A 27,648-nucleotide genomic window follows, 5' to 3' on the forward strand; every position below is an offset into this window, starting at 1 on the left:
TACAGTCCTTACACAGGTAAAACTCCAATTGACATTAGCAGGGGCTTTGCCTAATTTAGGTCTGCAGGTTTGGGCCATGCATAAGTAAACAAGTCTGTTTCCACCATCTTAATCTACCCTGATGTGGGGTTATGGGGAGAACAGACCTAGGTCTTGACTCTCCTTCAGTTTGATCATTGTTCTCTATTTCCATTTGCTCTCCTTCCATACAGATCCATCGTATACTTGGAGATCGACAACCGCCAGTGTATCCAGTCCTCCTCGCAATGCTTTCAGAGTGCAACTGATGTGGCGGCTTTCCTGGGTGCTTTGGCCTCGCTTGGTAACCTGAACATCCCCTACAAAATAGAAGCCGTTAAAAGTAAGTTTAGCTGGCAGCTGCTGAAGGGATTGAGACTGGAGGTGATTGAAACTTTCCAGCCCACATCCGTGATCCAATTATCAGGCAGCCAAGCTCAGAATGCTGTATCCAGAGACAGTTCGGCTTTAATAACCTTGAATCTTTGTGGATTTTAAATCTACATTAATAAACTAATTCTGTTTTTTTTTTTTATTTTGCTTAGTTTGGGTTTATTTCAAAATCATTACAGCTAAAAAAGGGGGGAAAAAACACCCATCTCCAATCAATCAGTGACATGTGAGGAGCTGGAGTTTGTATCTTCGAAATCCCCCTGAATCCTTTTGTCTTAACAGCTCAATGAGAGCGCAGTGATTTGAAGTTTGCTAATCCTTTTCCTTAAAGGAGAAAAAAGTAAAGCTGTCTCCTGATGCAGCTGGCTTGTGCAGAGGAGAATTTGCTGATAGTTTGCAATTCTGATTAATAGCGTATAAAATGACCTTATTTTGGGGGATGATTTAGATCAGCCATAGGTACCTCTATTAACTAATTTCACTTCATTTGTGCTCCGTCACCAGTTTGATATGCAGCTTAATGTCTGTGTCTCCATGCGCCCCGCTCTTTTTCAGGTGAAACAGCTGAGCCCCAGAGGAACTCCCAGTTGTATCCTATGTATGTGGTGGTGGCTGCACTGGTCTTGCTTGCTTTCATTGGAGTGGGAGTAGTGGTATCTCGAAAGCGGCGCAGGGAGCATGGGCAGCTCTGGTTCCCAGAGGGCTTCAAAGTGACAGAGTCAAGCAAGAAGAAGCGACGAGAACCACTTGGGGAGGACTCCGTGGGACTGAAGTGAGTAATCGTACTGTTAACCGGTTAAATGCTGTGGGGTGCAGCTGCTGATGGCAGTGCTGCTCTCCCGGAACCTTTAGAGCTCTCTCCTTGAGTGCTTGATCTGATACAGCCGGGGAAACGGTTATGAAGAGTTTTCAGGGTTTTGCAAGGGGGGGAACAATACCCTAGCTTTGGGGGGATTTTTAATGTTCTGTAAATTGCCAGGTATTTCTTCATTTAGTTTTGTGCATGTAGAGTGAGAGATCCATTGCCTCTCAGTTTTTGCAAAAGAACCAATTACTTGAGTTTCTTTTTTTTTTTTTAAAGACCCCTGAAAAATGCTTCTGATGGCACCTTGATGGATGACAACCAGAATGAATGGGGTGATGAAGAAACCTTGGACACTAAGAAGTTCAGGGTAAGCTAAGAGTAACATTAGCACACTGTGCTTGCAGTGAGCTATTTCATTAGAAAGGTGAACAGTGCTACGAGACATAACACAAGGGTTTGCTTTTAGGGTTCCATACCATGCTGATCACAACTTCTGAAGGCTCCTTTTCAACCTGTGTGTGATGTAAATGTAGCTTTGAGTCTTACAGAGCTTTTCATTTCAGCTCTGCTTTTTTATATCTTCTCTTGCCTTTTCCTTGAGGTCTGACTTTCAGCTTCCTTTTGTCCTTTCTTAGTTTGAGGAGCAGGCGATGCTGCCAGACACGGACGATCAGACAGATCACAGGCAGTGGACTCAACAGCACCTAGATGCAGCCGACCTGCGCATCTCTTCCATGGCACCCACCCCACCGCAAGGTGAAATTGATGCAGATTGCATGGATGTCAACGTTCGAGGTCCTGGTAAGGGAGATTCCTTTGCTCTGATGCTTGCATAATTTAATCTATAACCCTCATTCTCTTTCTGCAATTGAACAGTGCAAGAATATCTATCTAGTCGCATTTCTAATGTGCCTATTGCTGTGCTGCCATTTACACGTCAGTCTTTGTGTAACCTAACGCAGAAGTGCCCCGCCGAGAAGTCCTTCCATGCTGCATTGCTACTGTTTTGTATAATTTAAGGAGATTTGCCTTTGTGGCATTTTGTTTTCCATAAATCTCTCCTCATTTAACCACAGAGAGGGAAGTCAGAGAATCAAAGTGGTTAGAGTTGGGGGAAGATACCCTTTAGATCATTCCGTTCATCTCCCTGCCAGTGCAGGATTGATCCCTATAGGATGTTTACAAGTGTTTTCTTGTCTAGTCAGGTTCTAACTATCCCAGGCATCAGAGCTTCATCCACTTCCCTTGGGAGACTGTTCCACAACCAAATACAGAAAGCTTTTAAACTGCAATACAGTGCAGCCGTATTCCGCATAGTGTCTTCCATGTAAACCGTGCCCTGAAATGCTTTGGAGAGTTGAATCCAAGACAGCAGACAACATGGGGAAGCCAGTGAGTGGTGAGAAGCTACTGAATGAGGAATAATTTCAGATCAAAATCAGAGGAAGGGTGTTAGTTTCTGATGTCAGGAAGTACATAGGAACCAGAGCTTGATGTGCCAGGAAAACAAGTAGCCCCTGCAAGTCAGAACGTCTCCCTGGTATCGCCCATTACAGAAGGGCAAAGAGCCCCTCGCTGTTCATGGGGTCGCTCTGTGTTTTCCAGACGGATTCACCCCGCTCATGATCGCTTCGTGCAGTGGAGGAGGACTGGAGACTGGCAACAGTGAAGAGGAGGAGGATGCTCCTGCTGTCATCTCGGATTTCATTTACCAGGGTGCCAGCTTGCACAACCAGACAGATCGAACCGGCGAGACGGCACTCCACCTGGCCGCAAGGTATTCTCGCTCCGATGCTGCCAAACGCCTGCTGGAGGCCAGTGCAGATGCAAACATCCAGGACAACATGGGCAGGACGCCCCTCCATGCAGCTGTGTCAGCTGATGCTCAAGGAGTCTTCCAGGTACATCAACCTTAGCTAGCAACCTTTCCTACTGTGGTGCATTCCTATAGAGTAAAGGGCCACTGGGAGTCAGTTTTGTGGCTCCTGTTAATTGATCATATCCCAAAGTCTCCATCCTGGCCTTAATCAGCCAAGTCATTATTGATGTCAATGAGAATTTTGCTGAGTAAGGATTTTAGCATTTGACCCAGCATTTAGCGCCGTGGAAAGGTACAATGATGTAAGCCTTGGCGACTTGAAGCCGCCTCTTTAGTCACAGAGCAGGTACTGTGCGAGCCTCCCCAATCCTGCCCCGCTTATATGAGCCACTCCTGGCCTGCAGGGACCAACTCTAGGCAAGAGAGAGGGGGAATTGATCCTTCACAACCCCTTCCAGACCTTGATCTCTCTGTAGCGGCTCCCAGCAAGAGGGCTGGTGGTTTTTGTTATGCGGACACCTCGCTGGAATATCCACTGTCTTTCTCTTAATGCTGGGGGTTTTCCATGCATTCGTCTCTTTATGGGCAGATCCTGATTAGGAACAGAGCGACCGATTTGGATGCCCGCATGCATGATGGGACCACGCCGCTTATCCTGGCAGCTCGCTTGGCCGTGGAGGGCATGCTGGAGGATCTGATCAATTGCCACGCAGATGTCAATGCAGTGGATGACCTGGGTATGGCAGCCTGCTAAAACGCGCACCGCTGTCTGAGGTGCTGAGGGCAGGGAATATTTGTTGTGGCTCTAACTGCTGACTAATGCAGGCTGTGTGTCACCTTCTTCCCCAGGCAAATCAGCACTGCACTGGGCAGCTGCTGTGAATAACGTAGAAGCTGCCGTGGTGCTGCTGAAGAACGGTGCCAATAAAGACATGCAGAACAATAAGGTAGGGATGGATCTACAGGGCTAGCAATTATTTCCCTTGCACAAGTCAATCCGAGGCTCATTTTTGCCTAAAATGTAACCCTGGCTGCCAGATGGTGAGGTTTGCATCTGATTGTTACTCCAACTGAAGTGGATGGGAGTTGGCTTGAATACGGAGCCCAAGGGTTGGCCCTACATGCAGTGTTAGTGACCTGTGTGCTATTGGATTAGGAGGAAATAACAAGTGTGTGTTTGCTCACTTCACTTTTAGGTGAAGGTCACATGTGATTAGTGGGTTAGTATTGGATATGGATGAGGTAACTCACAGAATTCAAACACAGAGGCATTCAGCAAGGTCTTTCCCTGGACCTTACCAAAAAAGGGGTAACCGAAAACTCCCCCAGCCTAGGATTCAACCCAGTTCTGTAACTAGCTGGAGCCCAGCTTTCCCATGAGTATTGTCCCCACTGTGGCTCCCCAGCAGCCTTTCTCCTGAGCACTTGTGCCAGGGGAGAGAGAAGCTATGCAAGGAAGTGAGACTGCCCCTTACCTTTGCATGAAGTTGAACTCCTTGAACTTATGAACCTAGCAATTATTTGTGCAGCTGCTGAGCTTCCTAATTAAGAGTGATGTCTTCACATCTAAAATAAAAACAGGATTGGACCAGCTTGGGAAATCTGTTAGCTTTGGGGTTTTAAAACAAACTGTCTCCCCCGTGTTTCTAGGAGGAGACGCCGTTGTTTCTTGCAGCCAGAGAAGGGAGCTACGAAACTGCCAAAGTCCTCCTGGACCACTTTGCGAACCGTGACATAACAGATCACATGGACCGGCTCCCGCGGGACATTGCGCAGGAACGCATGCATCACGACATTGTGCGGCTGCTGGACGAGTATAACCTGGTACGGAGCCCTCCACTGCATAATGGCCCGCTGGGGGCGCCCACCCTGTCTCCTCCACTCTGCTCTCCCAGCAGTTACATCGGCAACCTGAAACCCAACGTCCAGGGGAAGAAAGCTAGGAAGCCAAGTACCAAGGGCCTGAGCTGCAATAGCAAAGATTCCAAAGACATCAAAGCCAGGAGGAAAAAATCGCAGGATGGGAAAGGGTGCCTTCTAGATAGCTCTAGCGTGCTGTCTCCAGTCGATTCCCTGGAGTCACCCCATGGGTACCTGTCGGATGTTGCTTCTCCTCCATTGATGACCTCTCCATTTCAGCAGTCCCCTTCCATGCCTCTCAATCACCTGCCAGGCATGCCTGATGCCCACATGAGTATCAACCATCTTAACATGGCGGGAAAGCAGGATATGGCAATGGGCAGCTCCAGCAGGATGGCCTTCGATTCAGTGCCCCCGCGTCTCTCTCACCTTCCCGTATCCAGCCCCAGCGCAGTCATGAGCAGTGCACCGATGAATTTCACCGTGGGCGGAGCGGCCAGCCTGACCGGGCAGTGCGACTGGCTAACAAGGCTGCAGAATGGGATGGTCCAGAACCAATATAATCCAATGAGAAACAACATCCAGCCTGGGGCTCACCAGCAAACCCAAGCCCTTCAGCATGGCATGATGACCTCCCTGCACAACGGCATGCCCACCACTACCCTGTCTCAGATGATGAGCTACCAGCCCATGCCGAATACAAGGCTGGCCTCCCAGCCACATCTGATGCAGGCCCAGCAGTTGCAACAGATCCAACAGCAGCAGAATTTACAGCAGCAGCTGCAACAGCAAAATCTGCAGCAGCATCACAATACCAGCTCAAACACCAACGCCCACATTAGCCAAAATTTCCTCGGTAACGAGCTAAACCAGTCAGACATGCAGCAGGTGAGCAGCACTACCATGACAGTGCACACTATTTTGCCTCAAGAGACCCAGATCCTATCAACGTCTCTACCATCCTCCCTCACGCAACCCATGACCACCACCCAGTTTTTAACTCCACCCTCTCAACACAGTTACTCCTCCCCCTTGGACAATACACCCAATCACCAGCTTCAGGTGCCAGACCACCCTTTCTTAACACCTTCTCCGGAGTCACCGGATCAATGGTCCAGCTCGTCACCTCATTCCAACATATCTGATTGGTCAGAGGGAATCTCCAGCCCTCCCACGAGTATGCAGTCACAGATAGGACACATCCCAGAAGCCTTCAAGTAAAGAAGGTGTTTCGGAGACATTGACACAGTGGGACTTAGGATCATCTTTTAAAAACTTCTTCTAAGGACACTGTTTTGACTGAAGGATCCCTTTTTATATGTTTTTTATACAAAATAAGAATACAATGTTTAATCTTTTTTTAGTATTTATTTATGTACTTTTTATTTTACATGAAAACACTGCCTTTTTATTTATATGTTCTATTGTTAAGAACTCAAAATGAGACACTTCAGTTGCGCGCCAAGGAATAAAAAACTATTAGATCTTTTATAGAAAATTCTTTTTTTGTTTTTGGGGTGTTTTTTAATATGTTGACTTGATAGGGGGTGGGGGTTCTTTTTGTAAAGTTATAAGCAAAGATTCGTGATTCTGAAATGCCATTTATTTATTGATTTTTTTAAAATTTTTTTATTTTATTTTATTTTGCTTTCAAACCCAGAAAAAATGGGAGGGGAAGGGGGGAGAATTAGCTACAAATGTCACCCCTTGAAAAAATTATAAATATGAATCGATTTTTGAAATGTACTTTAAAATGTTTTCTTGGGTGTTATCTGAGGACATTTTATGGTACTAGTCATGAATCTTTGTTTAAAATTTCAGTATTATATAGTTGTACATTTATCTTAATACATAGAACAAGAATTTCTTTCTTTTTTATATATATTTAAATGCTGTCTATATCAAAAAAATCAGGATTACAGACCTGTGATAGGTTATAAACTTAAAAAAAAAAAAAAAAATCTACATAACGTTGCTGCCTAAAGAAACAGAACATTTGCCAAATCTGTTGAAAACCCATAGCTATGGAGTCACTGCTGAAGGGTTTCTCGGGGGTTTTCTGCAATTGACTGAATAACAATTTAAACAATAAAAATGCTTGGACTTTTAGACACATCCTTCATTTAAGGGTGGCCCGTCCTATTTTGAAGGAGGCATTTGTCAATTACTGGAAACCAACTTGAATGAAAGTTAACAGAGCATTACAAGGCCCAACCACAGTCTACTATCAATCCATAACATTCAAGCTGGTTTTGAAACGCTGAACTTTTGGGTTTGCAACTTAAGTGGTCAGGTTCGGCTGTAGCCCTGACCTATTCTATCAGGAGGGCAGAAATTAGGAGACAGACAGAAACTGGACTGCTGAGCCCATGTGTTTAAATGGTGACATTTGATTCTTGCTAGTCTGGAGTGATGCATCGGGTTTATATTGGTGCGCACTCTTTTGTGGAGGTGGGGGGAGACAACCATATAAAATATAGTATAAGCCTATGGCAGATTTAATGTTTGTAAATAAGTTTTTTTTTAAAAGGTGGATTTTGTTTCAAAAATCTAAATGAACAAGTCTTAAGTACATCATGCTTATTAGAGGTGTCAGAATATCGCTTACTCATTGACTGCGAAAGGAAAGCAAACACTATGCTTACATACAGGACATTCACTCACCTAAAATGCAGTCAATCAAGGAAACCTAAGAAAAGGGAGAGATTCCTGATCCCTTTTAGTTAGAAACCAAATATGATTAAAATTTCTCAAAAGCACAAGGCTTTCTGCAGTCCCTTGTGTGCTCATCTCTTAGTAAACATTTATGGAGCATCGGTATTGTGACATCCCTAATATGAGTGATTTAAACATCAAGTGGTGTTGTCTTCCTCTGTTTTATAAACTAGAATGTAGTTTACGAAAAAATCTTCTGTAATAAAGTTATCTACCTGCAAAGTTGTAGTTTGCAAAAATGATGTATTTTTTGGTAAACTGATTTGCAATAAATGATGCTCACGGGCGTCTAGATTTTACTAAAACTTGAACATGATGTTTTTGCCATGTGTCAGTAGAATTGTTGTGGACAAACTCCCCAGCCTGCCTGACCTGACATCTGCTCCTCATCAATACCTGAGGGCTGCGTGAAAATCCTGCATCTCCAAATGAAACACTGGTGCCTTCTTAATACATTGTTTGTGTAACTAAGGCCCAATCCAGTTCTTGTTGAAGTCAATAAAGATTTCAGTGGAAGTTGGATTGGGCCAGTAGGAAATGTTACTGGAGGCTTTTATTCGGGCAAAACTCCCATTGGCTTTTTTGGAGGTTTTGCCTGAGCAAGGTCTGTAGGAGGGAACTTTTTTACTGCGTAAAGCCCTGACCTTGCAGTGAAATCTGTACAGGAGGTCTCTTACCTGAGCTGTGCTATTGTGAGGACCCCGCTACTAGATCAGGGCCTAAAATCGGAAGAGCTGGGAAGATGTTTTAAACAGCTTCTTATATGGAAACTTCAACTGCTTTCTTAATTCTTCCACTGGAAAAATAATCCCTCTTGACCCCAAAGGTTAGATTTTAGGAGAACTTTTTGGTAGACGAGATAGCTAAGAGTGAGTGGTGGGTAGCTGCTTTTAGTTATATATGGGCTTTTGGAAAAAAACAAACCCTATGGTGTTGAATAATGCAAAATGCTTTACACTTCACACCCAAAACAGAGTGCATCTGGAAAAGGCCACAAGTGGGGCTGCTAATGTAGATATTGTAAAGAAGTTGAAAAGAAATCTAAATCCCTCGTTAAGTGAGAACATAGCCTTGAACTGAAAATGAAACCAACACTATGAAGTTTAGTGAACTAACCTCACCAAAAAAGCAAACATGACTATTCTGTTGTGTTTAGATCTTTAAGACAGTTATTTTAATTCTTTTTCAATAAGAGCTCTGTATTGTTCTTAATGCAACTGTGAAGTCCCAAAGTACCTGAATGTAAATAGAAACCTAATTTATTACAATGACTGGAAACTACTACTAAATCAGATAAGCATGTTAACTCTTGGAACATTGACATTTCTACTCTGTTGCCCAAACAAATGCTTGGGAAGAGTGTGTGGGTGTGTGTATATATGTCTGTATACATCTATATATAAAGTACTGTCTGGGTCTCTTCCAAATATTTTCAGTATGTCTAGCAAGAAGCTGCCCATGCAATGCTTCCTCCATACTGATGAAATAGCAGAGGAATCTGTAATGCATCCCTTAGGAGCAATAAGGACTCCACAGTACTTATTGCAGAAAATGTTCAGGCTACCATGCCCAGTCTTTGTGATTAATTACAAGAATAAGTGAAACAACATCTTACATTTCCATAGCCCTTTCCCATCCAAAGGATCCCACAGCACTTCACAAGCCATCCAGCGCCAATGAAACGCAGCTGCTTCTGGGATCGAGGGAGGCGACTAACCAGCATACACCATGCTATGCAAACATGGTGGACAGTGATATTTTGGCTAAGAACACTGGGGACAAACCTCTCCACTTCTGAAAAGGGCAATGGGATCATTAGTAGAGAGTTCCTAAGGGCTAGTCTACACCCAAAACTTACATTGGCATAGCTACTTCTCTCAGGGGTGTGAAAAATCCACCAGCCGGAGAGATAGAACTATGTCGGCCTAACCTCGCTGTAGATGTGCCACTCAACAGAAGAATCCCTCCTTCAACCTAGCTACTGCTTCTTGGGGAGGTGGATTAACTACAGCGACGGGAGAACCCTCCCTGTCGCTGTAGCGAGAGCCTACACCGAAACATTACAGTGGGGCAGCTGTCATGTGTTAAGTGTAGACATACCCTCAGTTTCTGAGGTCTCATTTGAAAGAGCCACTCCCAAATAAATCAAATCCCATGCTGTTAACTACCTCATAAAGGAGGAAAGCTGAGCTGATTCCACAATGATTTGAACCTGTGCTTCCAGAGTGTCAAGGAATTTCAAGCCTGAACATTTCATAGATTCCCAAGCCAGAAAGGACTATTGTGGTCCCCTGGTCTGACCTCAAGTACAACATAGGCCAGAGAACTTCCCCAAAATAATTCCTACAGCAGATCTTTTAGAAAAACATCCCATCTTGATTTAAAAAATGCCCCAGTGATGGATGCTCCACCATGACTTTTGGTAAATTGTTCCAATAGTTAATTACTCTCACTGTTAAAAATTTACACCTTATTTCCAGTGACACGTTGGACTGTGCCTGTGACATGTTGCCTAATCTTTTAATCATTTCCATGCCTCTTCTCTGAACCCTGGCCAATTTATCAACATCCTTCTTGAATGGTGGGCAGCAGACCTGGATACTGTCTTCCTGCAGTGGGCGTGCAAGTGCCGGATACAGAGGTCAAATAACCTCTCTGCTCCTACTCAAGATTCACATTTATGCATCCCAGGATCGCATTAGATCTTTTGGCCACAACATCAGACTGAGAGCTCACGTTCAGCTGATTGTCTACCATGCCCCTCAAATCTTATTCCACCAGTCAGATGTGAACTGGTGAAAGTTACAAGGGGCTACCCTCTGGATTACAACCCCACTGGTTATACAATAGGGTTGCTAACCCTCCAGAATTGTCCTGGCGTCTCCGGGAATTAAAGATTAATCTTTTATTAAAGGTAATATAATGTGATGAAACCTCCAGGAATACATGCAACCAAAATTGGCAACCCTATTATAGGGGCAGATGATTATTGAAATCCCATGGTCCCAAGTCCCTATAGGAGCCCAGGCAGGGAGGGAAGGAAAATCTCACCTCCTCTGCTACTGCCTCCACACTCCCCCTTGGTCCAGCCCTCTGATAGCTTAATAAGTTCCAGAGCAGTTCTTCCCCGACTCCCTCTTCTCCCCTCCCCAGACATGCTGAGGAAAGTGCTGTCCTTGGGCACTGGACCAAGCTCTACAAGTTTGCTAACGACTGCTGAGCGCTGTGGAGAGGAGGGGAGAGAAATATTCCCACCATCAACCCTTCATCTAGGTGCCCCCAGCATCAGAACCCACCCTACACCCAGGGCTCACCATCCCCAATACCAACATTCCCCCATCCTTACACCCCCCTCTCCCAAATCACCTGTCTTTTCTTGCCATGACCCCCTCCCCCCCTCCTTTGTGGCTGCAAAGAGATGATGGGATTTGGGTGGGTCCTGGCAAGAACCTGCAGGTGGCCTGAAGGGTCCAGGTGGAAAGTGGTGGAGAACCTCTATACTATACCATAGTGATCAAAGGATTTATAAGCACCTGTTTAGAACAGAATACCACTCAGCCGCTCTGAGCGCAAGCACATTTGTTGCTAATGAAACACCGGTGCATCTGAGCTACTTGTTTTTATGCTGGAGGATTAGTTGTGTTGGTGGTATTTTTGGGTGTGTTTGTTTTTTCATTTATTCCTGCTCAATTAGATGGAGCATTTGGAAATTGCTGCTCTGCATGGCTTTCTGGGGGCTGTCTGTGCTTGCTCTGAAAGTTTCCAGCACAGGTGCTTGGGTCCTGATCTCTGACTTGTGCCCCAGCAGTTGGGATTGTCCCCTTAGAAGGATCAAAGTGGGAGCATTTCATCCCAGGCGTAAACCCAGTGGCACTGCACCGGGAACTCAGTGTGTTTTGAATGATGAAGGCTAACAGAAAGCTTAGCATGTCTGAGTTGGCTGGACTAATAGGATGCCGATAGTTGAAGCATAAGCTCTCCCCAGAGCAATTGCCTCCCTGTTGAACTCAGACTGAAAGGTAAAAGATTTTTCAACAGTCAGCTCTTTGAGGCAGGGACTGTCTTCGTTTTTCCCTGTTGTACAGGGCTGAGCGCACTGCCGGCACTTAATAATGAAAGATACATATAACTGCATTGCACCCCGAAGAGAGTAATGGTAACTGCACAGAACAGAATGAAAAGCAGGTTTGCAAATGTTCTATTCTTACCTTCCACGCATCTGCATTTTGTCCAGTGTGCAAGGAAAGGATCCTTTGCCGTTACTTGGCTAGCACTTATTTCTTATTTGGTACCCTGACCCCAGATCTGGCTGCACTTCAGCATTGCTGCATGTAGACTGTAAAGGCTACAGAATGAAATCTCATCAGTGTGATATTATAGTGCAATCAGTCACTTAAGAGCAGAAAGAGCAAAGATAAGCTCCCACTCTAACCTGATAGTGTTTGAATTCAGTAAATAGCATCAATAATGAAAGACCCATGTAGGCCCAACTAGGCTAATCAAACTCAGATGTCCTCACAAAATACCCCTAGGGGAAGCACCAGGACATAGCCTTTATGTTCACTTCACGACTGTGTAGGTAAATGGCATTTGACAAGCTGGTTCATAAGAATGTCCTCACAAAAGAGAGATGAAAGGCACTTTTAAAAATCACAGCACTGCGTCTGGTTCCCACACCATCATCAAAGTGCTGCCTGCCCTGCTCGGGCTGGGTTTGAGGATATTACCTTGCTTTAATGATCAAGTGGGCAGGAAATGGCCCTTGAACTGACAATGACCCTTGATTAAGATGTTTGTTTAGGTCACTTGTATTTTTTGTACTTTTGTCTCAGAGGCTTTTTGTTCAATACAGAATATGACAATGCAGGCACAGTGGAAACACCTGTACACAAACTGTTGTAAATAAGACCCATCATTCTTACTTTTGAAGAATGACTTCCTCTTTAAAAGCAAAAAGAAAAGGAGACTTGTGGCACCTTTCTCCAGGAGAAACACATCCTCACAACAGAGCTAGAGCACAGACTTACATGCAGTAAAAACTCTGGCCCAGTTCATGGTAGAGTGTTAGCAGCTTCTTTAGAAAAACAAAACTCGTGCTTTTCTGGAGCAGTGCTCTCACAGTTTGTTAAAAATGGGGAACTATGGTTTCAAATTGCAGCATAGACAGGGCCCTGTATCTACTTCATCTGTAAAATTACAATCCATGGAATCTTAAACCACAATCCTACAAATATGCACATGCTTAACTTTAAGCATTCCTGTTAAATTAAGCATGTGCGTAAATGATTGCAGGATGAGGGCCTTAATTTGTAGCTTCTGAAAGCAGTAACATAACAAGCATCTTGGTGTATTCAACTGCCGCTCAGACAAAATAATTTTTGATTGGCTTAATTTCTAATAACCCAGTGCTATTAAAGCCCCATTGCACTTCAGTGATCCATTCTATAACCTTTTGGTAACTCAGTGAATCTTTCTAGGCATACTTACTACAGAACTTCCAAAATCTTTGCCTTGAGAAACCAGACAGTGTTCTACGGATGCAGTTGACTCTTTTGAGTAAACTTCTAACTAGTATTGCTCCACACACTTTAGAATATTGGTGCAGAATGACTCTGGAAAATCAAAAAATCAGAGTCACTTTCCCCCTTTCTATGCTCCTTAAAGTAGGCACCTGACTCAGTTGAAAACAAAAAGAATAGGAGGACTTGTGGCACCTTAGAGACTAACAAATTTATTAGCGCATAAGCTTTCGTGGGCTACAGAGCTTATGCGCTAATAAATTTGTTAGTCTCTAAGATGCCACAAGTACTCCTGTTCTTTTTGCGGATACAGACTAACACGGCTGCTACTCTGAAAGCTGAAAACAAGTTTTCCAGCATCCGCCTTGTTGGAAGGGCATGCTGTATAATGAAGGAAATGGAAAAGGTTGGTAGACCCACATTTCCCTTTTAGTTGGATGCTAATTTTACAGGTCCAACTAGGGTGACCAGAAAGCAAATGTGAAAAATCAGGACGGCGGGGGAGGGGGGAGTAATAGGAGCCTATATAAGGAAAAGACCCAAAAATTGGGACTGTCCCTATAAAATCGGGACATCTGGTCACCCTAGGTCCAACATTCCACAGGCAGTGCTCTGCCTCACCCTAGCGGTTCTTCTTTGCAAGTTCATCTCTTCAGTAAAGGCAGGTCTATACTTAAAACACTGGTACGGCTGTGTGCAGTGCTTCAGTGAAGATGCTTCTACACTAAAGGAGAGCCTCTCCTATTGGCGTAGTTAATCCACTTCCAGGAGAGGCCTGCCCATCAACATAGCGCTGTTGGCACTGGGGGTTAGGTCAGTAGAACCACGTCACTCGGGGTGTGGATTTTTCACACCCCTGAGCGACGGTAGTTATACCAATGTAAGTTTATAGTACAGACCTGGCCTCAAAACAGTCTATATGGTCCATTCAGCCCTTGACTTTCCTTCTGAAACTGTCCATGAGCTTACCTGTTGTGACATTGGGTTTTGTGATATGGACACCTGCCCGCTCTTAAAGTTGAAATCAAAGTTCAGATCCAGGATTTTGGCTCTTGCACATCTCTCCATAATTTACGAAACTAACAGCTTATTGCCTTATTTCACGTATCTGCAATGCTACAACCCCACAACAGCCAAAGCCACCCCATAAGCTCTTTGGGGCAGACTGTCTTTTTGTTCTGTGTTTGTCCAGAACCTAGTGTAGTGGGGTGAATGACTGGGACTCCTAGATGCTACCTTAATGCAGTAATAATTAATAATAATATAGGAACTGGCACAGATGACTAGGCCTTACGATTGCTAAACTGAATTTCCTTACTTCTCAGAATAGTTTGTGGTATGGCGTGCTTCTCGAGGCTGTGTGAAGACGGTGAAACAGGCAGGAAGATTGCTGGCCAATGACTCCCGTACATTGTGTTTATTGTTCATTGTGATGTGATTCTATGGTGCTTTGAATTCAGAGAATGTATGCGAAGTAAGAGGAGTTTATTGCTCTGTGGTTATTGAGAACACTGAGCAAGCTCCTGGCAGGAAACCACCTGATTATTCTAGTTGCCTTTTCTAAATGGAGCTTTCCGGGTGAATCTGCGGGGGCAGAGCCCTTCCACTCAGACGCTCACATTTCAAGAAAAATGAAAGGGATGGAAAGGAAGGTAGTGGAAACTTCACATGGCAGAGAGACGAGATTCTTCATTCTCCATTTGGAGTTTGCAGTCTGGACTTGCAGTCACAGCTGGGCTGGGATCCACAAGTCAAGGAGGGTCATCAGCGAGCAGGGGTGAGAGGAATCGCTGGAGCCAGGTTCAATAGGCAAAGTCGGGGTTGGAGTCCGGCTGGGGTTGGAGATCATAGGTAGTGCTAGGCTGGAATCAAGAGGCAGGGTCAAGGTCCGAGTGGGGCTGGGGTTGGAGAACAGCGATCAGGAGACTTCGGTGAGGTTTGGAATCACAACAGGCCAGAAGTCTATGTGGTTGCCCAGACAACTTTCTAGGCGGCCTCCAGGGTTAAATAGTGCATTTGGACAGGCAGAGGGCCGCAGGGCACTGTCACGCTGCCTCTCCTGGGCAGTGCTTCCTGCAGCGCCTGCTCTCCCTGGTGTTCCCCGGCTGTGCCTGGTGACACTGTGGGAAGATCAGCCAGCCCTGGCTCTGCGGAGTGGGGTTCTCGTCACACAGATCCTTACAGTTTAGTCAGAGATGTCTAATTATCTGACACCTCCTCCAGGCATCGCCGGCACCTGGGCTGTCAGCGCAGGGGCTGACAGCGCTCCCAGGCCATCCCCGGGACACAACCACACGCACTGGAGGGCACAGGCAAGAGGGGAGGGCCCCTAAGGCTGTGCAGTGCAGGGGCCACTGGGGGAGGTGGGCACCTGCTTTCCTGTGTTTAATAAGGCATTGCGTGTCCAACACAGGTGGGCAGGCCAGGCTCAGATGCGGCTTGGCATGGGGGGGGGGGGGTCATAGTGTCCCAAGGGAGATACGGTCTGGTTGGGCAGGTCTGACGAGATGGACAGGCCCAGCCCGGAATAACAGGCTGAGCAGGTGAATCCTGCTCAGGCCCGTCAAGGCTTCTCCAACCTCCCTAGGTGGGGCTCGAACCTGTATCCTCGCGTCTCCAGAAGCTGTATTTGTTAGCGTGCCCACCCACCCTCAATGCGCATGCGCATAACCCAGGCGGCCTTCGGAGGACACGCGCCGGTGAGCGCCGAACCCTTAAAGGGATGGTTACATTTTCTGTCCGCCGACGCAGCTGAGTTTACACCCGCCGCCGCCACCCGACGAACCCTTTAAGCAACTCAACGGGGTGGGGAAAGAAACAAAATGTGTGTGGCCTCGAAGCGTACGCGCTGCGTCATCGCGTGCGGAGCGTGACACGTCGGCGGCCGGGGCCATTGGAGCCGGATGTTCCAAGATGGTGGCGATTGTTGGGGTTGCGGCTTCTGTGAGGGGGGGAGGCGTCTGCTGCTGAAGGGGCTTCGCCTGCTGCGTGCACCCCCTGGGGGCCGAGCCGGGTTCCGCCGGGTGAGGGGAGCGCGCCGGGGGCCACCTGGGGGGTGGGCTGGGGCGGGCTCGGGCTGCCACTGGTTGGGGAAGCCTGGGGGGTGACAGGGAGCGGGGAGGGGTTGGGAAGGTGGAAGCTTTGGGGCGACAGGGAGTGGGACGCTTTGGGGGTGGGTGGGAGGGAGTTTGGGGTTGCAGCTGGCCGGGGAGAGGGGGACTTCGGGGCGGAGGGTGACAGGGAGTGATGGGGTGGGGTAGAGCCTGGGCCGGGGACTGGTTTCGGGGGCATTTGAGAAGGGAAGCAGCTTTGGCCTGGGAGATTTGGAGCCACAAAGTGAGAAAGCTGGATGTCAGTAGGGTGCAGCCTGGCTGGTGGGAAGCTTGGGGCATGAAGAGATGTGGATGCTGTTATGGGAGAAGTCTGGAGGTCATTTGGTTACGTCGTTTGGGCCGGGGGCATAGCCTGAGGAATGTGGCTCAAGACTTGCTGGGCTGTGGGGTTCAAATGCGTGGGCAGCTCTTCACATTGAGAGAAAGGATGGCCCAGTGGCTAGGATGCTACCTTAGGATTTGGGAGACTTCGATGCTCTGCCTCAGTTCTGTATCTGTAAAATGCAGATCTTATGACTCCCCTATCAAATAGGGATGTTGTGAGGTTAAATAAATTAAAGGTTGCAAGGCACTTATTGAGTAATGGGAGACGTACAAGTATGATGTATAGACAGTAGGGGTGGAAGGTCCAGCACTGGGTACTTCAGGGACTGGCTGTCTATGATTACCCCCAACTTCTCGTATGTATTCATATTGGTCCCCAGAACATGGTACCTACTGTTCCCACCCTGGACAATTCTGATTTTTCTCAGGGTGCCTTTGTGGCATGTAAGCAACAGAAGCAGCTGTAGAAAAGGGATTTCTGGGAAATCCTGAAATTGGATTGGGGTCCCTGATGTGACACTTCATGATATTGCGACATGGTGGTGCTCAGATGTTGCAATGTATGGGTTTATACTGTAAGATGAATTTGCAAAGATGGCAGTTGAAGTTTCTGCCCCGCCACCTATTTGATTGTGTTTGGGAAACCCAAGCTCCACAGTAGGTTAGAGTGTGTATGATTGCAGGTCTGTCTTGTGGGTAGATGTAGGGTATTAAGGCTATTTTGAAAGTATGTCCCTGAGTGTAAATGTTTTTGTTTCTTTTCAACAAGACATTTAAAATGCTCTCTTCAAAAGCAGAGTCTCCCTTTTTCAAACAGTTGTAGCTTCTTAGCCATGTGTATAATTGAACAGGAGAGACTTTGAGAACCTGCTGATGATGGCTGAGTATTGCCTGAAAAAAGTTGGGAACCACTGACCTAATTAACTAGTAATTTCCTTTCCAAAGTAATGGAAAGGTTTATGTTGCTGTTGTCTGAGGGCTGCATGTTCAGCTCTATGTTCTTGATTCCAGGAGCATCAGAACAATATTTGCATTTATGGGGAAGCTGGTAGGAAGTGTTTAGCATTATTGTTGCAGTATGATAGTGTTCCACAGTATGTTAGATGTCATCCATGCATGCAGGAAGATGAAGTGCCTGTTCTGGACAGCTTATGGTTTGTGGCCCTGATCCTGTAATTGGATCCGTGTGAACACAGGGGTTTGCCCATACAAATCCGACTGCAGGATTGCGGCCTAAGATGACCAGTAACGTATAAAAGGTGTGGGAGACTAATAAATCATACTGTTGAATTTTTAAAAAGTGTTCAGTTACTCTGCTTCTAGTGTTGGAGAAAAACTGTCTTGCAGCATAGGATTAACTTAACACTGTAGCCACTGGTGTCCTTTTGCAGGGTCTTCTGTGATAACACAGTGAAATCTGCGTTATCCGGCAATTTACCAACCCGAAAGCTCGAGAAACAGGCATTTCTGATATCTCCCAATACAAATCTTCAGTAGAGTTGCCAGGCTACCTGCAGGGCTTCCCAGAAGCGGTGACATGTCTCTGCTGCTCCTAGGCAGAGGAACAGCCATGGGGACTCCGTGCACTACCCCTTTCCTGAATGCTAGCTCTGCAGCTCCCATTGGCCGGGAACCATGGCCAATGGGAGCTGCGGAGGTGGCACCTGTGGGCAGAGGCAGTGTGAAGAGCTGCCTTTCCGCCCCTCTGCATAGGAGCAGCAGGAACATGTTGCTGCTTGTGGGGAGCCACCCGAGGTGAGTGCCGCCTGGATCCGGCACCCCGAAACGCCTCCTGTGCCCCAACCTCCTGCCCTGAGCCCCCTCCCGCACCTAAACTCCCTCCCTTCGTTGGTAAGTATAACTCTTAGTTAACCACAATTTTTGACTAACCAGCACCCCCCATTCCCCCGGCATGCCGGATAACAAAGCTTTTAGTGTTTCAATTCAGTTCACAAGCTTTTATCTCTTACTTTGCTTGTGTCCAAAGCATAGCAGAGATGTTGAGAAAACTTTGGATTCCTTTCATCTCAGCCAAAACTACAGTTGCCTGTAGATCTTGTTTTGATAGTTAAAATTGCTTAATTGAGGCTGTTTTGCTCATTGAATAAATTATGCATAAAATATTTATGACCCAAGATCTTCAATTAGATAAATCTGTAATCAGTATTCTAACTGTATTTGTGCTGTTTACGTATTCCTGCAGTGATGTTGACAAACTCGTGTACTAGATAACTAATTTAACTACTTTGGTTTGTGTGTATTGTTGTATCATTGTGCATGGGTTACGGTACACAAAGGAGGTACACAACGCTGAAAAGCTCTGTGGAGAAAGTAATAGGTCTTCATTCATTGTTCACTGCTTCATGATAACATTTGTCATATTTCACTTTTAGTAGTTGCCATTTAAGCTCCACAGAAAATCCTAACATAAACAAAGAGAATTTTTCCAGATTCTACCAGGGTGTATCATTTGGTCCATTAAGATCCTTTTCAAAGAATTAAGAAACCTGTAAAAACTGACACCATTTTAGTTTTGATCATTTGTTATAAGTTTTATTTAGCTAGGCTGACTTTTGGGTAAATGATCACCTCAAGTACACCTGTTGCATTCAAACTTCACTAAGTGTTGCAGATGCTATTCAATGAATTTCATTGGTTTCTTGTTTGGGTACAAATCCTGATCCATTGCAAAAATTCAGTTTTCTACTAAGATGCCACTCTTGACACACAATAAGTTATAAAAATGAAAGCTCATATGAATATAAATATCTTAATGTGAACTGCAAGAAATTTGTGAGATGGAAAAAAAATCTTCTATGAGCTATTCTGCATGCTTAAGTAGAGAACTGTGTGTGAATAATGCATGTCTGAAACACTCCTTATGCTGTATTTTTTTGAGTAAACTGACTTGGGCTATGTAATAACATTAGTTAATGCAGAATTTGATATAGAATTAAGTCCAATATCTAGTCAGACACTAGATAAAATGCAGACATAAACATTTTATCTTTTGTGGCTCATACTGAAAGTTACATGTGGTGGTGGTGATGATGTAATAACCCTCAGGACATTATTAAATTAATTAAGAACACCAAACATATCTCTTCATAATGCATGTTGCTAGGAGGCAACACGAAAAAAAACTTAGTCTGGTTCTTGAAATTGCATTGCGATCTGAGTTTTTATTAGTTGGCCTCTGGAAAGACAGTCACATGAGCTTTCAGTGGAATTATTTTTCACACTGAGCGATCGATTCTGTAAACATGCTAACAAATATTACTTTGAGCAATCTCACTGACTATGTTGGCCCCTCAGTTTGACTGTTCTGAAATGTATTCATACATCTTTTAGATATTACTTTAACTCTTAAAGCTTAAGCCTAATTTTTCAAATTTTAGCTATATCTTTTTGGGGTGTTCTAATGACTTTTTTTTTTTTTTTTAAACAGTTCATTTCCCTTTGTTTAGGTGTTGTCTACATGGGAAAGCTTTTTTAGTATAACTAAAGGAGTGAATTTAAGCTGATATAGTTGTAACGGTATAACTCCCTGTTCGAACCCTCTGGCAAACTCTCCTAATGGAGACGCAGTTTGTACACGCAGACGAATGTTTTGGCCAGTATAATTTACACAAGTTCCCTGAAGAAAATAAGTTATATTGAGAAAAGGAGTTTGTTGTTATAAACTACATATACGCTAGGGCTTTTGCCGGCATAGCTATGTCTATCGGAAGTGGGATTTTTTTTTTTGCCTCCTACTCCTAACTGTCATAGCTATATTAGCAAAACTTTCAAGTGCAGAGGAGGCCCAAGAGTGGCTTTTTTGCTTTACTTTATGTTACTTGGGGAAGAGGTTTAAGCTAAATCAAAAAAGCCACTCTTACACTGGAGTAAGTGTCTACATTGGGTTATCAGTGTAGCTATACCTGGATAGCTACGCTTTGGTATAACTGGTAAAACTTTGTTTTCGGTAACCTTTTCTGGGGCTGCCCTTTTTATGCAATTGTAGATTTTCTGTAGTCACTCGGTGACTAATATTTAGTAGGCCACTGTGCCTTATCAACTAGTAAAACTTTTTGAGATGCAAGATTTGCCACCCTAGATGTGAACACTCTAGTTGGATTAGTTCTGAGATTATTATGTAGCCATCATAGTTCTCACTTATTAAAAACAAAAAAACCCTTCTGTTAATTTTAAGTTTTAGAAAAAAGATTTTTTTTCCAAATTGATATTGTGGATTAAAACTACTTGCTTTCATCATTTTAATAACCTGCAGTTTGTGTTTTTAATCTCTTACGCACCTTTTCTACTTGCTGTGTATGATCTGTTTATTAACTTTGATCCAGAAAAGAATGCATCCTCCTGGCTTGGGCCTCTAAAATAAGTTTGTGATTAGAGTTCTTTATTTATTTCTGAGATCCACAAAAAAGAGAACAAGTAATTAATGAAAGTTGGACTCTTCGCTAATTTTGAATTTACTAATTATCCGTTATTACAAGAATGCTGAAGATATTAGTGTTTTGTGTGTGTTTGATAAAATATTGTTAGGAACAAAGTCTCTCTCAGAAATGTGAAAGTCAACACCTACATTCTAAAACAACTGATTTCTCTACCCAACTACATTTTCAAAAACAAGTTTTTGGGTAAACTAAAAAATTTGTAAACGGGAAATAAACATTTTGTTCACAAGAAATTATGGTTTCCACTTGAACTATTGTCTTACATTTCTGGTTTCCACTTTCCCATGCATTGCATGAGAACAGCTAGTACAATGAAAACACAAATCTTAATAATTTTAGTGTAAAAACCTGAAAACTTAACTGTGGAAAAATAAATATAAGGGGATGTCCAAAACAGATTCTTAGAAGCATATTCATTTTCTAAGTGTGTAGAATCAGGAGCCGCTGACTAGGCAGGGTTTCCTGGTAACATCCTGGTTGGCAGTAGTTGTGCCCTGCTGGAAAACCTTCTCGCAGATATCAAGGCAGAGAGAAACGATTACAATATTTTGAAAACTCTTTGAATTGCAACTAATGTTCCCTGACATGGATTAAGCATGCAACTGTTTTAAAAAAGAATTTTAAAGAAAAATTGAAGTTATGCCTGAAACTAACAAATCTAAGTTCAATATTTCTATTCAAAAGCCTAGCATTAACTCAATTCTGCTCCTCCTCCCCATCCTAACAAAAGATTTACATTGGATATGAAGCAATAACTAGAACATTGTAATGGGGTTCATTGGCTCTTTGGTCCCCATGGAGGGGGACCCCGATAGCAGACCCCCTCCTCAATGATCCCACATAAAGAGGGGCTGCATTACCATGACCTACGAGCTACAGTAATACAAATAATAAATAGTAATGAGAGATTGTATTGATTAGAAGCCAGGGGAAGTTGCCTTCGGGAAATATATAAGGGCTCTCCTGCTCATTGGCTTACGTGCTTTGTGTTTTTGAAGTTTACTGATTTTAAAGCTTTACAGAATGAATGCAGCCAGAGACTTTTTGCCAAGATTATATTTTGATTAAGCTGAAACCCCAGAGAGAGGTTTTTGCATTTAACCCCTTCTCTAGCTGCTTAGCTCCTGACCCATTCACAAACTTTGTTCTGTTGTAGTTTCTTAACGTACAACTCTTGCTATCAAAAGACACAAGTTGCTTAACCGGAAATTTAAAGGTGGTTTTAAATAGGTTATTGCCATTGACTTTGGGAGTCATATTGCTAAAACGCTGCGCAACTCTTGGTTGCCTTTTATTATGAAGGATAAACAAAAATGTATCCAATAGATGACACAACTACTGTGAATGCTTTTCTCTCCATGATGTGAACTACATTAATAGCCTATTTCTATTAAAGGTCACACTGTATAGTACGGGACTAGTAATAATGCCCCATATCTCATATAAATCGCCATGGCTTGTTTTATTTTAATTTTTTTAAGTGATACAGTATTATAAATGGAAAAATACAAGGTCTTAACTAACTTACGAAAACTGGTATTGTGCAACCCACTGAATTCTTACAACTGATATCAGTGAGTTTGAGTTGAGATGGAAAACTTCCAGAACAGTCCTGTTAAAATTAACCAGAGAGCATATATATTTTGACGAACTGTACAGGAGAATTTAGACTGTATTTTAAGTTTAAAATACTCTGCTTCTGGTAATGTCTTCCTTCCCTTCCTCCTTCCCCATGCCCCAGAATGTCTTGCAGTGATAAAAGTGGAACGCCCTGAATTAATGCAGATAACATTTTGTGTTGTTTGTATGGATTTCTTTCTGAAAGTAATATGCTTTTATTCCATTCATACAGCTCTTCCTATGTTTAAATGCAGTTCAAGCTAAAACGCTTCCTAAGAAAGTATGGGAAGCTGATAGTTTTCCTAACTGAGCGTTTCTTAATATCTTCCACTAGTGCACTACCACTAACTGGTGCTACCCGTGGTGGGAGTGCTAGGATAGCTCAGTTGCTGATGTTTTGCCACTATATTGTCTAATCCTGCTGAAAGCCAGTCTAGACATGATGGTATAAATGTCACTACACTAGTGCTACCCCTGGTGGAGCTGTTAGTATGAGACTTTACGAAAGAGCTCCGCACAAGTGTAAAAGTCAGTGTAAACACTGCCTGGGTCCAAACGGTATTTAAAGACATTTCCCTGTAGGTTTTTTTTTACATTGTTTTTAAAATGGCTTGGCTTTATTTGCACTGACTGGCCAAACAGTGTTAGATGGAACCTTGTGTATAAATACAATTATAAGTCTAGTGTAGTGAAAACTCAATGTGTGAAATAAATATACATTCTGGAAAAACTGGCAAATATTCTATTTTTGGGAATCCTGTGTCTTCAGCAGATCACTTTCTGAAAATTCTTTCTTTTAGGGAAAAAACAGAATTAGTTTTTTTTTAAATGCTGAGTTTTCTTATAGTGGGATGTGAAACTAATTTGTCTTATGTTCTCCTTTTCAGTGTGGGGAAAAAGGAAAACCTGTCTACAGCATTCATTGGTGGTTCTCCAAACAACATTTGACTTTGCTAGAAATTCGTCATGCAGCCACCTCCACAGACAGTTCCAGCAGGGGCTGGTGGACCTCCTCCTGCAGGAATTGCTCGGAACACGTATTGGCGAAACAGCCCATTTAGTAGACGGGCAAATGCACCGGTCTCAGGAGCAACTGCCCCGGTGCAACCTGTGACAGACCCTTTTGCATTTGGCAGGCAAACTCCACAAGGTTCCCTGTTAGGTAATCCATCCAAAGGCAATCCCCTGATTATGCCAGGTCCTGCTTCATCAGTGTTTCCTCGTCCAGCTGGTGTGCATTCTTCTCAATCATATGCAGGGGATAATTCTCATGGACTGCCTACATCTTTATCAACATCTGTATCTCAACCAGGAATAACTTCAAATACATTTTCTAATGTGGTGACTCCTTCATCGCCAGCACATATTATAAATAGCACTGCAGAAATCCATCAAATGCATCCAAATGCAGAACATGGACCCCATAACTCTTCAGCACAGTCGCTTTATAATACAGGAGCAGCACACGAAAAGTCTCTCAGTGGACATCCGGCTATGGCACATGTGGCAAACAGACCCCTAAGCAGACAAGATATTAATAGGGATCCAAGCAACAATAGTTCAGTGCCTACAATAGCACCATTTCTCCCTCCACCTGTTCAACAAACCCCACCTCAGTGGAGACCCATTCAAGATAACCTGCAGCCTCAAGTTCAGAACTACTGGCCCTATACTGAGCCACCTTCTCAGAATGCAGTTTATAGTGTTTCTCACTCTTCTGCTGTTAAGTCCCATCTTCCTCCCCAAGCAAATCTGCATCAGGGACCCGTACATCAACATATTCCACAAAGTACCATGCAAGCACCTTTGCCCATTGGTGGTGAAAAGAATGAGATAAGCAGCTTCCCAGTTGCCAACCACCATGTGAACAACTTTCAGCCTGAAAATATGTTTAGACAGAATGTAAGAATGACTAATCCTTGGCCAAGTCAACCTTACCAAGAACAGTTTTACCCACAGCCTCTTTTACCAGATGCTGGTTTTGTTAATCCCATCACTCAGGAAAATAACCCACAAAAACAATCTCAAAATGTGTCTGAAACACCAAGTGGACATACATCCACAAATGCAGATTCAGGAACTATCTCCATGTTTTTCAAAGGGGATGAGGCAGAAAATGAAGAAATACTTTCATCAGAAAAAAATGATCTGTCCGGTAAAGCTAACTATGATGCTTGTCAGCTAAATTCAGGACATATGTATCACCAACCACTGCATCCTCAGCAAGCTGCAACTAGTGTTCTCTCTCAACCAGAGATTAGCACAGGCTCAGCTAATGAGACAGTGCAAAAGGGAATGGATGTCCAATATTTTTCTAAAACTATAAGCAGCCAGCATGACACACAGACCAGTAAAAACTCTATGTATATTAGTGATGACAAAGCAAATGATAGCAAAGCTAATGAGAATGTTGGGTCACATTATGAAAATGTTGAGAACCTGGAATGCATTCAGAATCAAGAAGTTCTGCCAAGCGAACCACAGAATATTAATCGCTCATCCCCAAGTGTAGGTTCTGATCTGTACAGATATGGGTCACTACCGGGGCAGTTGCTTCCAAAGAACACCATTATGAGCCATGCAGAAAGAGGACCAAATCTAGAGGCACCCGACTTGTTACCTCATCCGGTCCGATCTGATAGTGTATCCTCAAACTACAGTAACATAAGCCACAGGAGTGTTTCTAGTTCAACAAGACCTCAAGAGCTTATTGGTACATTTATTCAGCAAGAAAGTGGGAAGCCTGATGAGGAGTCCTCTGCCAGTTTCTTTAAGCAGATTGACTCCTCTCCTTTGGGAGGAGATTCGAGTGAGCCAAATGTCAGCAAGAATTACCATAGTAATCTGTCACAGCCTCAAACTCCAAGTCCCCCCAAACCTACAGGAATATTTCAGACAAGTGCAAATAGTTCTTTTGAACCAGTAAGGTCCCATGGGGTTGGGGTAAAACCTGCAGAGGTTGACCAAGCGAAAATGGTGGTTGAACTAAGAGAGAACCACCCAAACCAAAAGAATACTAAGAAAAGTATGGCTACGCCTGCTGCCTCACCAGGTAATCTTGAACAGCCGCCAGATAACCTGGAAACTATTTTCATGCCCCAAGTACATCCATTGCCTCTTACAGTCACTGGTGAATCTGGAAACATGTTGCAACCTGCTAGTGGACCTGTTGTGGAAAACATACAATTGGTACCTGAGAAAAGACCCTCAACTAGAGCACAGGGAGCAACTAAAAAGTGTGAGAGTCCAGCAACAACTCTCTGGGCTCACAATGAGTTACCTAACTTTGGGGGTAATGTCCTTCTAGCCCCTGCTGCTCCTGCAGTGTATGTACCTGCTAAACAGACAGTGGAAATTATTCAACCGCCCGAAGAAGGGCTGTCCAATCAGCAGCCAAATAAACCAGAGTGTGTTCCTGTGCAGCCGTCCCAGCCTGGAAATGTATCTTCTGAAAACCTTGAGAATCCTCCCAAAATGGGAGAAGAGGAGGCACTTCAGTCTCAGGCAAGTTCAGGTTATGCAAGTTTGTTGTCTTCTCCACCCACAGAATCTCTGCAAAATCATCCTATTTTGATTGCCCAGCCTAATCAAAGCTATAATTTGGCTCAGCCAATTAATTTTTCTCTTTCTTTATGTAATCAGCTAACCAGGAATGAAAATAATCTTTCACTGAAAGATCCTGGAGTTGAAGATAAACCCGTAACAGGACTCCAAGCTCCACATGCTGGTGGGATCCTCCCTGGGGAAGATGTGTCATTGTCTGTGATGCAGGTTGGATCTTCAGTTAATATGCCTCCATCTTCTAATCTGTCACATTCTAATTTATTACAAAGCCCTGTTAATTCTTCAGAAATCACCTCAAATCAATCCACAAATTTGATGCAACCTCCATCTCAAACTCCAGTTAATTTGGCTCCAGAAGGTCAAAAGAATACTAATTCAGAAGGTTGTCTGCCTGAATTTGCTAGTAAACCAGGATCTGACTCAGCTGTTTCTCCTGGGACAAATCTCCCCAGTGGAAATGCAAGTGTGGTGTTAGTCCCACCAGTGTATACCATGGTGCCTAATAATAATTCTACAAATGACTCACATAGTCATGAAGAAAATTCTGGAGCACTTGATTTTACAGTAATACGGACACTGGACAAAAGCAAGACCAGTAATCCTGGACAGATGCATAATCCGTTACTTTCTTGTGGTCCAGTATTTCCTCAACAGCCAGTCAAACATGCTAGCCAGATGGGGCCAGACACACATGACAAACAACATTTCTATCAACAGGTAACACAAGATGTGCAGCTTCAGGCTCCATCAGACAGAGCCACACAGGGGGCATTGCTTTCTCAGCAACAAAAGCAGACTGCTCAAATGCCGCAAACAGTACCTTCTGGGCAGTCCTTGGTTCCTTCAAATTATCAGATGGCTTCAGGAATTAAACCTACCCAAGCACCACAGCGACAAGAGAATCAGATGCCAACTAATAGGTATTATCCAGCGGGTCTCCCAGAGGGTAGTTCAACACAGCCACCAACAAGCTATAGTCAAACAAGTGCTGATAAACAACCATTTTCTGGTCAGTCATTGAGTGCTCCAACTTCATCAGCATCTGTTACCACCAGTCAGCGAGCCATGCCAGCCATGCAGCAAGAGCAGAATCCACCACCTTCTCAGACTCCTCAGGATGCCTGTGGGCCACCACAAAACCCTTACTACTATTACAGACATCCTTATGATGCTTATCAGACTCCATATCCACAGCCTTACCCTCCCCTGGATCTTAGAAGTGCAGCTCATCTCTATTACCAGGTAGAGCAGGAACTTTTTTCTCTTCTCTCATAATTGTATTGATGTTTTTAGTAACTTTTTTGTCTTTGAATCCTAATGAAGTGTTTGAAGTGATCAACAATATAGCATTATCTTGAAAGATTCACTTTATATTTCATTATAGAGAGATATCACAATGTCAATAACATAATGCAAGAACTCAACAAAACTGTAGGTAATG

At 43.9% G+C, this 27,648-nt stretch overlaps 2 protein-coding genes across 6 annotated transcripts in view; both read left to right on the plus strand.

Annotated features, from left to right (window-relative positions):
- The window catches only part of NOTCH1 (notch receptor 1), an 80,725-nt gene extending 72,833 nt beyond the window's left edge, over window positions 1–7,892 (plus strand). The window contains exons 27-34 of the mRNA XM_084650510.1: window positions 213–361; window positions 967–1,183; window positions 1,493–1,583; window positions 1,852–2,017; window positions 2,822–3,117; window positions 3,625–3,772; window positions 3,885–3,982; window positions 4,686–7,892. Coding sequence (XP_084506636.1) covers window positions 213–361; window positions 967–1,183; window positions 1,493–1,583; window positions 1,852–2,017; window positions 2,822–3,117; window positions 3,625–3,772; window positions 3,885–3,982; window positions 4,686–6,116 — 2,596 coding nt within the window. The 3' untranslated portion in view covers window positions 6,117–7,892. The remainder of the gene's footprint in view (window positions 1–212; window positions 362–966; window positions 1,184–1,492; window positions 1,584–1,851; window positions 2,018–2,821; window positions 3,118–3,624; window positions 3,773–3,884; window positions 3,983–4,685) is intronic.
- Window positions 7,893–16,013: 8,121 nt separating this feature from the next.
- Window positions 16,014–27,648, plus strand: part of SEC16A (SEC16 homolog A, endoplasmic reticulum export factor) — a 42,327-nt gene continuing 30,692 nt past the window's right edge. For 3 of the 5 annotated variants that reach the window (XM_084649831.1, XM_084649833.1, XM_084649832.1), the window contains exons 1-2: window positions 16,014–16,152; window positions 23,531–27,449. In XM_084649831.1, coding sequence (XP_084505957.1) covers window positions 23,610–27,449 — 3,840 coding nt within the window. In that variant the 5' untranslated portion in view covers window positions 16,014–16,152; window positions 23,531–23,609. The remainder of the gene's footprint in view (window positions 16,153–23,530; window positions 27,450–27,648) is intronic. The other 2 variants (XM_084649835.1, XM_084649834.1) reach the window with 2 other exon arrangements.

This window comes from Lepidochelys olivacea, assembly GCF_965140295.1.
Source record: "Lepidochelys olivacea isolate rLepOli2 genome assembly, chromosome: 16".
Classification (NCBI taxonomy): domain Eukaryota; kingdom Metazoa; phylum Chordata; order Testudines; family Cheloniidae; genus Lepidochelys; species Lepidochelys olivacea.